At 50.0% G+C, this 11,805-nt stretch overlaps 8 protein-coding genes across 12 annotated transcripts; 4 read left to right on the top strand and 4 right to left on the bottom strand.

Moving 5' to 3' along the window:
* Positions 1–536: 536 nt before the first annotated feature.
* Positions 537–1,727, top strand: PPTG_20798 (hypothetical protein; the record flags this gene model as incomplete). The annotated part of the gene is made up of 1 exon (XM_008892997.1): positions 537–1,727. The coding sequence occupies one exon, from the start codon at positions 537–539 to the stop codon at positions 1,725–1,727; it is 1,191 nt and encodes a 396-aa protein (XP_008891245.1).
* Positions 1,499–2,744, bottom strand: PPTG_00850 (hypothetical protein). Its single transcript, XM_008892408.1, has one exon. The coding sequence runs from the start codon at positions 2,716–2,718 to the stop codon at positions 1,954–1,956; it is 765 nt and encodes a 254-aa protein (XP_008890656.1). The 5' UTR covers positions 2,719–2,744; the 3' UTR covers positions 1,499–1,953.
* Positions 2,745–3,528: 784 nt separating this feature from the next.
* On the top strand, positions 3,529–5,717 carry PPTG_00851 (hypothetical protein). Of its 5 annotated transcripts, XM_008892409.1 has the most exons (6): positions 3,529–3,809; positions 3,884–3,967; positions 4,039–4,135; positions 4,208–5,134; positions 5,200–5,400; positions 5,462–5,717. In XM_008892409.1, exons 1-6 carry the CDS (start codon positions 3,549–3,551, stop codon positions 5,623–5,625), a joined length of 1,734 nt encoding a protein of 577 aa, XP_008890657.1. In that variant the 5' UTR covers positions 3,529–3,548; the 3' UTR covers positions 5,626–5,717. The 5 variants fall into 5 exon arrangements, with proteins under 5 accessions (XP_008890657.1, XP_008890661.1, XP_008890660.1 ...); XM_008892413.1 differs by having other exon boundaries at positions 3,529–3,967; XM_008892412.1 differs by having other exon boundaries at positions 4,039–5,134.
* PPTG_00852 (hypothetical protein) lies at positions 5,447–6,398 on the bottom strand. The gene is made up of 3 exons (XM_008892414.1): positions 6,077–6,398; positions 5,954–6,004; positions 5,447–5,874 (listed from the first exon to the last, which is right to left on the bottom strand). Exons 1-3 carry the CDS (start codon positions 6,358–6,360, stop codon positions 5,814–5,816), a joined length of 396 nt encoding a protein of 131 aa, XP_008890662.1. The 5' UTR covers positions 6,361–6,398; the 3' UTR covers positions 5,447–5,813.
* Positions 6,399–7,255: 857 nt separating this feature from the next.
* PPTG_20799 (hypothetical protein) lies at positions 7,256–8,009 on the bottom strand (the record flags this gene model as incomplete). The annotated part of the gene is made up of 2 exons (XM_008892998.1): positions 7,256–7,758; positions 7,969–8,009. The coding sequence occupies 2 exons, from the start codon at positions 8,007–8,009 to the stop codon at positions 7,572–7,574; spliced, it is 228 nt and encodes a 75-aa protein (XP_008891246.1). The 3' UTR covers positions 7,256–7,571.
* A 552-nt stretch (positions 8,010–8,561) lies between these two features.
* On the top strand, positions 8,562–10,115 carry PPTG_00853 (hypothetical protein; the record flags this gene model as incomplete). The annotated part of the gene is made up of 1 exon (XM_008892415.1): positions 8,562–10,115. The coding sequence occupies one exon, from the start codon at positions 8,562–8,564 to the stop codon at positions 10,113–10,115; it is 1,554 nt and encodes a 517-aa protein (XP_008890663.1).
* Positions 10,116–10,422: 307 nt separating this feature from the next.
* Positions 10,423–10,681, top strand: PPTG_00854 (hypothetical protein; the record flags this gene model as incomplete). The annotated part of the gene is made up of 2 exons (XM_008892416.1): positions 10,423–10,509; positions 10,574–10,681. 2 exons carry the CDS (start codon positions 10,423–10,425, stop codon positions 10,679–10,681), a joined length of 195 nt encoding a protein of 64 aa, XP_008890664.1.
* Positions 10,682–10,807: 126 nt separating this feature from the next.
* PPTG_00855 (hypothetical protein) lies at positions 10,808–11,742 on the bottom strand. The gene is made up of 4 exons (XM_008892417.1): positions 11,611–11,742; positions 11,395–11,537; positions 11,200–11,320; positions 10,808–11,129 (listed from the first exon to the last, which is right to left on the bottom strand). The coding sequence occupies exons 1-4, from the start codon at positions 11,699–11,701 to the stop codon at positions 10,972–10,974; spliced, it is 513 nt and encodes a 170-aa protein (XP_008890665.1). The 5' UTR covers positions 11,702–11,742; the 3' UTR covers positions 10,808–10,971.
* Positions 11,743–11,805: the final 63 nt, after the last annotated feature.

Genomic DNA, 11,805 nt, shown 5'->3' on the forward strand with positions numbered 1-11,805 from the left:
TATGTCAATGGATTTCCAGATTTGATGAAGTTTTCGCCAAGACGTCTTGGGTATGTATCTACGAAGCATTTCCCACTACTTCATGGAAGCATAACCTCGCTTTTGAACTTGCTTCTTATTCAATTTGCGTGGTGGTATTATTGACACATATCTATAATACAGTTTTAGAATCCAGTCTAAGGTGTGGTAAATTGGTACCAGCAGAAACAAAGCAAACGGGCACAGGAGTCACAGGGAAAATGTGCAAGGTTAGTGCATGTTTAGTCACGCTACCCGCGAGCTGTTCGGTTGTGACTCCGCTGGATGGATCTACAAATTGTAGTACATGTCTTACGGTACCATATTGCGTAATAAAAGAATCTAAGTTGTGCAACAGCAAAAATGAAAAGATGGTCTCCAAAAAAAAACAAGTTGTCTCAAACTATCATTTTAATGATATCCAATCTCAAACTATCATTTTAATGATATCCAACTTGAAGATAGTGTGAGACTATCTTCTTGAATTCAAGTCTCCAAGAAGCTCAGCTAACGGCACAATGAAGAACTTCATAGACCTAGTTCCCGACCCTCATGACGAAGTTTCGCAAAAGGTGATCAACCTTCGGCAGCGTTTTCGCTCTAACAGACGCACAATAACCACGTCGGTCCACCAATATTCGCGGCAGGAGAACAATGTAATTCAGCAGCACAAAAGACGTTCAGTATACCAAGATAACAGTCCATCGATCGATCTGCAAGGGCGTAGCCTTTTTACGCGAAGCCGAGTTGCTCTCGATGTTCGAAGTTACGGGTGGAAGTTCGTCAGAGCTGATCAGACGTTATGTGATGTTGATCCTCAGAAGTATCTTTACGAATTGATTCGAGGTAAACATCTGTCGGATTCGGCAATTCAGGCTGAGAAGGAGCATTATTTGCAGCAATCGCTGGTACTGCAGCAGAACAAGTTTTCCGTAACTACGAAAAGTTTGGATTCTTTTGACTATAACTACGTCCAGTCAGTTGCGAAATCTCTGAACCGAACGAAGATCAAGGGACCTATGGTAGTGAAAGCATTCTTCGGACAGACGCGATTCCAGATAAACAGCCTCGACACCAATCGTGAATTCCGCTTGAGCGAGCTGCCTAATTTAAAATCGAGCTGGTCAAACGTCTGCAATGATAAAGATCCTACCATACGCGCACTTGTTGGTGAGCTGAATGGTGGTGGAGCGTCGGAAATCACTACACTAAGACTAGCCGTTCGCTGCTGCTTAACAACACAAAATGGCCCTCGATATGCAAAGATTTCGTTCCTTCGGAAAGAAGGTAAATGGGTTTACGAGAGGGCCTGCGCTTTGATAAGTAAATATGGGTGCCACGATATATTCTTGAGAAATCACACCTGCTTCCGCGTGAAGATTTTCTCTCACGTATCAACGCCGGGCAAAACCTGGTGGAGCACAATTCACAAGTCGTTTTGCTTTCATGAGGCCAGCGATGGAGACCCGTTCGCCACAAAAGTCACGCTAGAAGCGTGTCCACGCGAAAACGTTCGAATTGATAATGTCAGTATAAAGGAAACAAGTGGCACGGTAAAGTTTCGTGGGCTATACTTCCAGCTATCGAAGAAGCAAGACAGTATTTCGCTGCAAGCGGCACCACCTCGAAACAAGCTTCAGAAGAAGCGAGCGGGTGACTGCTTCGAGTTTTTGGTGACGAGGCTAGTACAAATTCTGGATAATGCCTAAAGATGATAAGAAATCTGGCCACATCGGTTTGCTTTTCATTACAGGACTGGCGGTATACCCTTATATTCCCCCAGAATAAAAGTGCAATCACCTCTTGGCATCACGATCTCAAGACTTCGAAAGTGCTTTCATAAATTTGCATACGACAGCCACGGAACTCCTTGAATTTCTTATTTCCCACACTCAATCACCACATTACAGTAAAGTATTCTTCTCCAGCCCTCGCTCAAATAACTCTATAACGCGACGGTCGTCTCAATGCCAAAAACGTTGCCAATCCACACAGCACTCCCGTAAAATGACTTTCACGCGGTGCACTGTTGGGCTGCCAAAATGGACGTTCACGCTCATCCCGCGTCAAAAATATGGCGCTGAAAAGCCACAGTGGCCATCTCATCCATCTTCTCGTCAGCGCCACCCTTGATGGCGGGTACAGCAGTGCATTCAGGGTCACAACGGCGTCCACCGCACAAGATGCGCCCCCGGGCAGTTGCAACCTCGGAAATACCGGGTCGTCGGTCACCTCTCTCCCAATTGCCAACGACACCGTATTGGCGAGTGTTCCACTGCCAGCATATAGAGCAATGAACGGTGCATTACCCAGTGTTCGACATACGTGACGACCCGAGATGACGAGCCACAGAACGTTTAACAGAGCGAAATTTGCTGTAGGCGTGTATAGTGTCGACGTGATGAGAGTGTAAGCTCGACCGTGCTGCACTTGGCTGCGCGAGGTCTCAAAATTTCTGGTAATGAAGGCAGCGCTCTCGAACGAGCTCGCCATGGGGCTCGAGCACACTTGGATACCGCCTATAGTCACCAGGAGGGCCAGGAGAGCGCTGGTGGATTCCGTTGAGGGTTCTGGGGGAAGAGGAGGACGAAGAGCGCGCTGCTGGTGGGTGGTGCGGCGAACGGAGCGAGGATAGCGCCCGTTGTGTGTGGAGAGATGCCATCGCTGGCGTCGCTGGGTCAGCAAGCGGCTTGGGAGCATTCTTTGCGCGATTCACTGACGGAAACTGCGACGTGTGTAGGTTCGCCTTAAGTTCGCATTGAAACATTGCAAAATAATAACGATAAGCTTGCAACACCCATGGTGATGAATGGGAGGGTGTGGTGAGCTATCGGCTTTATAGGCACCGATGGAAACGGCGAGTAAGTTGACATTGACGCTAAAGAAACTGTAAGAACACACGCCTGTCTCCAAGTGACTTTGATAGTCGAAACTACAGTACACTAGCAAAGTCGTTGTTTGGTTTTGATACAATCAAGATAGAGCTAGATTGCCGGCAAAATAGAGAAATAAAGTTCATTAACTACAATGCTTCCAAGCACGTTTATAAGCATGCATCGCATTGCGACCAACCATTTCCGGTGAGTTGTTGTTAGATAAGGTTTCCATGAAATGGCTATTATCCAGTAGTGGATGCAGAGCGTGTACCAGGCCACTGAAACTTTCGCTGATACTGCAAACAGGATCAAATCTGCTAGAGTATCAACTTCAATGTCCGGTTCAAGAGTTCAGCGCTGGCTTCCCGGTGATAATGTGGTGCTCGCCCGGCGGGCCTCGCTGATGCAATCCGCCGGGCCGGATTATCCGGTGGATTGACACTCCTGAAGCCGTCATAACCTCAAGTCTGAGAGACTATGCAGCGAGATCGCGAATATGAGCTTGCTGGGCAATTTTAATACAATCCATTTTTTTTTTTTTTTTTTAGTATTTTTGCTTACCTCCGCAATTTTTACGTGCACCTCTTTTCACCAATATATTTAATATAACAGTTTACCCTCCATATTTGATAAGAGACAATCCGTGGGTATCAAATGGCAACACTCGCCGATTATTCGGTTAAAGAGCACGTCGCTAACGCGCGATATAGGCGCCGCCAGCACCAGTTGAGTCCGCAGCACAGCATGGCTACGAGCGTCTCCTCCTCCGCGGCTCGCATCGCCGACCGTATGCGCAGTTTTAAGAAAGGAATTGACGCGGATGAGACCCGACGGAGACGTGAGGACACCACCATTCAGATCCGCAAGAACCGGCGCGAAGAGCGTCTCAACCAACGAAGACGCATGATCTCCATGGTACAAACATATAGAGACACTGTTAACAACTCACAGATATAATTGCTCTACGTACTAACCAGGAATGCCACTAGGAACACAACAATATAATGGAGACGCCGATGCAGACGACAAGTACCAGCCTCGACGAGCCCATGCGCTCCCTTAACGGCGTCAGTGTACGCTTTACCTTACTGTAAACAAAACATTACTGTGCTGTTTACTGACGATTAATAATTGGATGTTTTAGGTGTCGGATTTGCCAAAGATTGCGGCAATGATCCAGTCCCTGGACCCGATGGAGCAGTCAAACGCAGTATCAAAGTTGAGGAGACTGTTGTCGCTTGGTACGTGGTATGTGCAGTGCTGTGGAGATCTGGGGCTGAAGGTTTTCTCATGCTGGATGGTGCTTTGAGCAGAGACCAACCCGCCAATTCAGGAGGTTATCAACCTAGGTGTCGTCCCGCTACTTGTGGAATTTCTGAAGCAGCACGATCGACCAGAGATGCAATTTGAGGCGGCATGGGCACTAACGAATATCGCGTCGGGTACCACCGAACACACTGAGGAAGTGATCCGATGTGGCGCCGTGGAGCTGCTGTGTACACTGCTACTTTCTACGAATGAAGACGTCTGCGAGCAAGCGGTGTGGGCGCTGGGAAATATTTCTGGTGATTCGCCGCAATGCCGTGACTTGGTGCTGAATGCAGGCGCGATGATGCCGTTACTGGCAGTACTGCGCAGGAATTCAGGAAAGCTCACGATTCTTCGGAACGCAACGTGGACGCTGTCGAATTTGTGCCGAGGCAAACCCAGACCAGATTTTGATCTTGTTAGACCCGCACTGGATCTGCTTCCGCATTTGATTCATTCGCGGGATGAGGAAGTTGTTACGGATGCATGTTGGACGCTTTCGTATCTCTCGGACGGCACAACGTCGAATATTCAGGCCGTTATTGATGCTGGAGTATGCAGTCGGATAGTGGACCTAGTGGGCCATACAGTGCCTTCCATCCAGACGCCAACGCTGCGTACAATCGGCAATATTTTGACTGGAACTGATCAACAGACGCAGTTGATGCTGGATCTGGTGGTGCTGCCGAGGCTTGTACCGCTGCTCAAGCATGATAAGAAGATTATCCGCAAGGAAGCTTGCTGGGCGATTTCTAATATCACGGCAGGTAGTCAGAGTCAGATTCAGGAAGTGATTGACGCCAATGTGATCCCGCCGCTGTTATTTCAGCTCATGTCAGCCGAGTTCGACGTCCAGAAAGAAGCAGCTTGGGCGATAACGAATGCTACGAGCGGAGGTTCCACTGAGCAGATCAAATATTTAGTACAGCAAGGTACGGCACACTTGGTGGCTAGCGTCTAACATGCAACTAATTATTCTGTATGACGATGTTTACAGGATGCATCCCTCCGTTAGTTAAGCTACTGGACGTTCAAGACCCGCGTGTGATTAACGTAGCACTAGACGCTCTGGAGAACATTCTTCTGGCTGGAGAGGCAGATACGTCGTTGACGGATACGGAGAATCGCATGGCGCGATACATTGAAGAAGCTGACGGCATCGAGCTGATCCAGAACCTGCAGTATCATCAACAAGAAGGTACGTTTCCTCAATATGGTGGAAATTTACATCAGCGCATGCCTAATGGGTTTAAATGCAGATATATATGAGAAGTCTGTGCGTATTATCCGCGACTACTTCGACGGAGAAGACGAGGACGACTTTGACATCGCACCGGATATGGACTATGGTGCGCACCAATTTTCATTTGGAGTTGGTGAAGCCGCAAGTGCAGGCGGTGGTAATATCCGATTTAACTTTTAGGCCGTAGTGTTAGTTGGAGAGTGTACTTGACGTGCAGTATAAAAAAATAAAAAAAGCAATTGACTCCTGCTCTGGGGTTGCAAAAAAAAAAATCTGCCTTCATGTTTTATAGGGATCAAAAGCCAGAAGTTGGATTCGCTCAGCTCAACTTGGTCGCGGTAGAACGCTATATTAGACGAGCCTCCCTCCTATTCCGCGCCGTACGTTGGGACCACCAGGATGTGCCACTGGTGTAGCCAACAGCATGCCCTGTGAATACAATAAATGCCCCCCCAAAAAAAGTCAGTGAGCAGTTCCATTCCGACTCAGATTTGTGTCTTGGCCTCACCAGAACATCCAAAGGCAGAGGCCGGTCATGAAGGCCAGCAGCGTGAAGATTCTGTAGTAGACACATTTACACATTATTAATGACGCGGACTGGGACTTTTGGGGGCCGAAACGACCGACGTACGACGAATTCTCGCGGCTCATTTTGCCTGTGACGCCCATGCCGATGCCAGCGAAGCACGCCAGCAGCGTCAGCACCAGATACGTGATGGAGCCGCTCAGCAGTGGTGCAGGGACTTCCATTGTTGCGCGCGAGTCAAAACGATGCACACTGCCGTGACGGAGCTGCGCGCTGTCTTGTCCAGCTTGCCTTCTGCTTCTAATAATGGAGCTTGAGGGAGCGTGGTAGTAAATGTGTTGTTTTGATTGTATCAAGTTATTTCGTAAAACGCAAAAAATAGGTTTCATCAATCAGATTCATTGGAAACGTCACTCCGAATCTTTTTATGGAAATACTTGGTGTGGCGTACGCAATGGTACACAAGTTGAACGCATCGAATGACCGTGAGTGGTCTGGGTCCGCTTGCCCTAATGGAACGATCCACTAGTCTACCAACGCTATTCTGGAGATATTGCTACATGTACTAAAACACCAAATTGATTGCATTGGAAACCTTTTTATTGGATCAATTGTTTTGTCCCGATTGCCTAGATCCACTTGATCCGAGGAAGTCGTTCAAGTCGTTTTTCCCAACTTAAACGTAGAACACGTTTTTACTCGTGGATGAGAAGAAGCAGTGTATTTCATTTCGGCCTCCTAATGCTATCGGAATTCGGTGGCGCAGGAGGCCAGTTCACTTACCAGTGAAAATATGGATGTTTCAACCGCGTTGATTCATACGTCAACAAAAAATAAAATATGGGCTACAGATAAATGTAGATACCATTGCAGCCCCATAGTGCAACAAACCGTCGATAATGTAAATATCATTCCGTCTAAACGATGGCAATGCGTAGAAGTTTGCTGTAGTATACGGATCATGTATACATATGACCTAATTTGTGTAAGAACCACCATATCATGTTCATCGGAATGATGGTAGGAGCCCGGTTTTGTGTCCAGTCCATAAACTGTACCCATCGAGCAAAAAAGGTGTACCGATAGAATGTTGGTAAATGCACCGGTTTTGGGTCAAACTACGCCTTTTTTGTGAAATACCAGCATTCTGGTATCAGCTGCTTGTTGAAGCCAAGTGAGCCACAAGCGGCTTTCCAAATCTTGGTGGCAGTCATGAATTTGCTCTAGAGGGCAACAAGTTCGAGCAGGGGGCCAACACGTTCGAGCTTTCAGTAGGGGGAGACAGGAAACAGGTGCTATATTCGATCCAACTAGGTTCTGTTCACCATTGGCAATGCGTCTTTATTGGTTACACCTAAAGCTTCTGTCCTGTGTAAAGATTCGTGATGTTACGTACACGAAGGTAGAGCAAACAGCAATCGTACGTGTTGCAGGACGTGACTGGGGGATTGCTGCAGAGAGCACGACTACAACACCCGAGGACTACGTTTTCCAATTGCGCGTTTAATCGTCGTCGATTTCCATTGTGGAGACGCGTTGGGCTGCTTGACTGGTATAGCGGAAAGCAATTCCTCCAACGTGTTTTTCACTATGCTTGCCGCTACCGTGGCCTAGGGTAGATTGCCCACGTGGCCCCCGAATTGTTATCGCTTGTTTGACGGTGGAGATTTCTGAAGTTGTCGGTGACATCACTCGTGGCTCTTCCACGTGCTGTTTCTGAGAGGTTCACGATTGTGACCTGGCGTTGCTTTCGCAGATCGCGATTGTGCTCTGCTTCTCGGTCTGTGCTGGCACGTGCCGGGCGAAGACGAAACGCTGAAGTGCTGTCAGCGAAGCTTGTCCGGCGACGCTACTGCTCCATTGTTACAGCAATGCTATCCTCTCCAAATATGAATTGCGTTGCAATCTTCTTCGTTTGCCTCCAAGGGCACGATTGCAGACGTTAGCTGAAATAGCACCAGATTCCATGAGTGCTCATACGATTTGCACAGTTTAACCGAAAGAGCATCTTCGTCTTGAGGATCGAGCCATTGGGCATGGAAAAATGGTGGTGCTGTCGCCGGTTCTGATCTCTGCTTCAGTTTTGAGTGGTGAGATCCGAGCATCTTGCTTTTATCGCACCGCAAGAGTTGCTACAAACGAAAAACTATTCCAAGTTCGTTGGCAGTGTGCAGACAGGAATTGCGCTTTGCTGCATGTTGCCTATCGTTGCCAGCGACGCCACGCCGTCACCTTATCGCCGCAGAATAACTCTCCAGACTAAGCAGCCACCTTGATTCACAAGCAAATAACGGCAATACCAGGACGCTAACTCGCCGCCTTAGGTATCCCCAAACGAAGTTGGGTCCCAACTTCAGCAACGTGAGGTCAAAATGAGCCAACGCTATTTTTAGTTTATCAGTGCCCTTTCTGCGTGACGGTTGAGCAACTTGCGGTATCTTGGCAAAAACGGCAACAGCAGTCGCAATCGCTTTGGACGGGTTCAACGGCGTCAGCCTACGCTCGCCCCATATTCTGCAAGATCCACTCACTCTCGAATCCGCCTCGTGCAGCTCAAGCCCTTAGCTCCAAGCCTCTACCTATAACAGTCATGGCCTCCTCCGACTTCTTCCGCGAACCGTTCACGGTCAACAGCAAGAACGTCGTGTACACCGACGACGAGATCACGTCGCAGTACACGTACACTACCACGCGTGTGGAGGGCACTGTGGCTACTCCCGTGGAGGAGAAGTTCACGTTCAAGACGCAGCGCAAGATCCCCAAGCTCGGCGTTATGATCGTGGGTCTGGGCGGCAACAACGGCTCCACGCTGCTGGCCAGTATCATCGCCAACAAGCACCACATCACATGGAACACCAAGGAGGGCGTGCAGGAGCCCAACTACTTCGGCTCCGTCACGCAGGCCTCGACTGTGCGTCTCGGCACCAACGCTAATGGTGAGGGAGTCTACATCCCGTTCCACAACTTGCTGCCTATGGTCTCGCCCAACGACCTGGTCATCGGCGGCTGGGACATCTCGTCGCTCAACATGGCCGAGGCCATGAAGCGCGCCATGGTGTTGGACCACGACCTGCAGCGCCAGCTGGTGCCGCACCTGGAGAAGATCAAGCCGCTGCCGTCGATCTACTACCCGGACTTCATCGCCGCTAACCAGGCCGACCGCGCTGACAACCTGCTTAAGGGCTCCAAGCAGGAGAACCTGGATGCCGTGCGTCAGCAGATCCGCGACTTCAAGCAGAGCAACAACCTCGACAAGGTCATCGTGCTGTGGTCTGCCAACACGGAGCGTTTCTCCGACATTGTTGAGGGCGTCAACGACACGTCGGCCAACCTGCTTGAGTCCATCAAGGCCGGAGAGGCTGAGATCTCGCCCTCCACCATCTTCGCGGTGGCTTCGATCCTCGAGGGGTGCTCGTACATCAACGGTAGTCCGCAGAACACGTTCGTGCCTGGCGTTCTGGACTTGGCTGAGGAGAAGAAGGTGTTCGTGGGCGGTGACGACTTCAAGTCGGGCCAGACCAAGATGAAGTCGGTGCTGGTGGACTTCCTCGTGTCGGCGGGTATCAAGCCCACGTCTATTGTGAGCTACAACCACTTGGGCAACAACGACGGCAAGAACCTGTCGGCGCCGCAGCAGTTCCGCTCCAAGGAGATCTCCAAGTCGAACGTCGTCGACGACATGGTGGCCTCCAACCGTCTGCTCTACAAGGAGAACGAGCACCCGGACCACGTTGTGGTCATTAAGTACGTGCCGTTCGTGGGCGACAGCAAGCGCGCTCTGGACGAGTACACGTCCAAGATCTTCATGAATGGTAACAACACCATCTCCATGCACAACACGTGCGAGGACTCGCTGTTGGCGTCGCCGCTGATTCTTGATCTGGTGCTCGTGTGCGAGATCGCGGAGCGTATTACGCTTAAGAAGGAGGGCGCCAAGGAGTTCGAGCACATGCACTCGGTTCTGTCGATCCTCAGCTACATGCTGAAGGCTCCCCTCGTGCCCCGTGGCACGCCCGTGGTCAACGCGCTCTTTGCCCAGCGTGAGTGCATGATCAACATCTTCCGTGCCTGCGTGGGCCTCGCCCCCGAGAGCCACATGCTGCTCGAGAACAGACTGGCCAGCGAGATCAACGCGCGCCAGTAAGCTGTGAATAGCAGCATTGCTACCTGCTGAAGCGCTGCACCATATTCTTTTTATTCAGTCAATACATCCCGTATAACTCGTGTTGCTCTTGCTGACGGCTTCCATCGACCACCGGAAATATCATACCATGTGGTCCACGTAACACTAATAGTTGGTGTGTCATACACATTTTTGCAGAAGATCTGGACACGTGGCGTGCACTCTGATTGGTTAAAACCTTGCACGTGAAGACGAAAGTGCATTCGGCACTACGACCATTTCCAGATCCGCATCAAGCCACCGCCGCTTTCTTCAGTAACTAGTCGTCATGGCCGCCCCCGCGAAGATGCGTCTGCGCTCTGAGAAGCACTTGGCTAACATCACCAAGCGTGGACAGGTCTCGCAGCCCCAAAAGGTGCGATCTCCATTATTGCAGTGGACGATGTACTCGTCGCTGACTATTGATGTCTGTTTTGCAGGAGGACAAGGGCTACAACGTTGGCCCTGTGCTAATGGGCTTCTTCCTGTTCGTGCTGGTTGGATCTTCAGTGATTCAGATCCTGCGAACGGCGCAGCTCGGTCTGTAAGCAGAGACGATTGATTCACCGCTCCATGTGTATGGAGTGACTACAGCGCATCCTCGCCACCAAAGAACACTAGCACTGGCGTCAGACGTAGCATGCTGCCCTATCGTCGCTAATTTAATAGTAAGAGCTTCTTATACAATTTGTTTTCGGTTCAAAGAGATATATCGGTGCATTGGCGATCGGTTGGTGTTGTAGTTTGATGGCTTTTATTGAATCAATAGGCAAGACGCGCCAGGAACGCGAGCTGTTCATGCAGCGACGGCCAACTTCACGCGCTGTGCCTCAGTTGTCTACAGTTCCGTGTGCAACGACTCGGTGTCCTTAATCTTGGCGATGAAATCGGATTTCTCAACGCAGCCGACGCACTCGACGCCGCGCTCCGCCAGGATCTTCCGCAGCTGCTTCACGCGCATCTTTGAGTAGTCTGTGTTGGCATCCGTCTTGACGGCTGCATGCAAAAATATCACCAAGAACCTGTTAGTGATTAAGGCATTATCCGCAATCGCAGCTCGACGTACGGTATCGCATGGAGCAGAAGTCGGGGTTTTTCTTCTCAAGTGACTTGCAGATCTTGAGTGTGTCCTTCTTGAACGAAACCTGGCGAGCTACGTCCTTCTTCAACGGCTCCAAGTTGTAGCACTGCAGAATTGCACAGCAAACAGCCGCAATTGTTAGTCTCGGGTTTTTAGACACTCCTTTGCAGCTTCTCGTACCAGCTTGTTGTCCTTGGTGCTGAGTTTCTTGCCACAGTGCTTGGTGACAGCCTTCTCAGCCAGCGCCTGGGACTTGCCCTTGGGGTTCTCCTCCTGCAGCTGAGCATACGTTGTCTTCAGGTCGTCGATCACCTTGACACACACTGTACCATGGCAATTGCATGTTGTTAAGATACAGACAGTATCAATCTTGGCAGTTTTTGTTGCAGCACGTACCTTCGCACTCCTTATCGTCGGCCTGAACGGCCGGGGCGGTTCCAAGCACGAGCGCCACGAGGGCCAGCAGCACGACACGCTTGGTCAACATATTCAGCGTATTGGGCAAGTCGAATATCCAAAAGTGGCGGCTGGAAGCGACGCGTGTTCGAAATGCATAAGGTATGGAAGGTTTATTATGGATTTGTAAAGGAC

This window comes from Phytophthora parasitica (genome assembly GCF_000247585.1).
Source record: "Phytophthora parasitica INRA-310 unplaced genomic scaffold supercont2.1, whole genome shotgun sequence".
In the NCBI taxonomy this organism is placed as follows: Eukaryota; Oomycota; class Peronosporomycetes; order Peronosporales; family Peronosporaceae; genus Phytophthora; species Phytophthora nicotianae.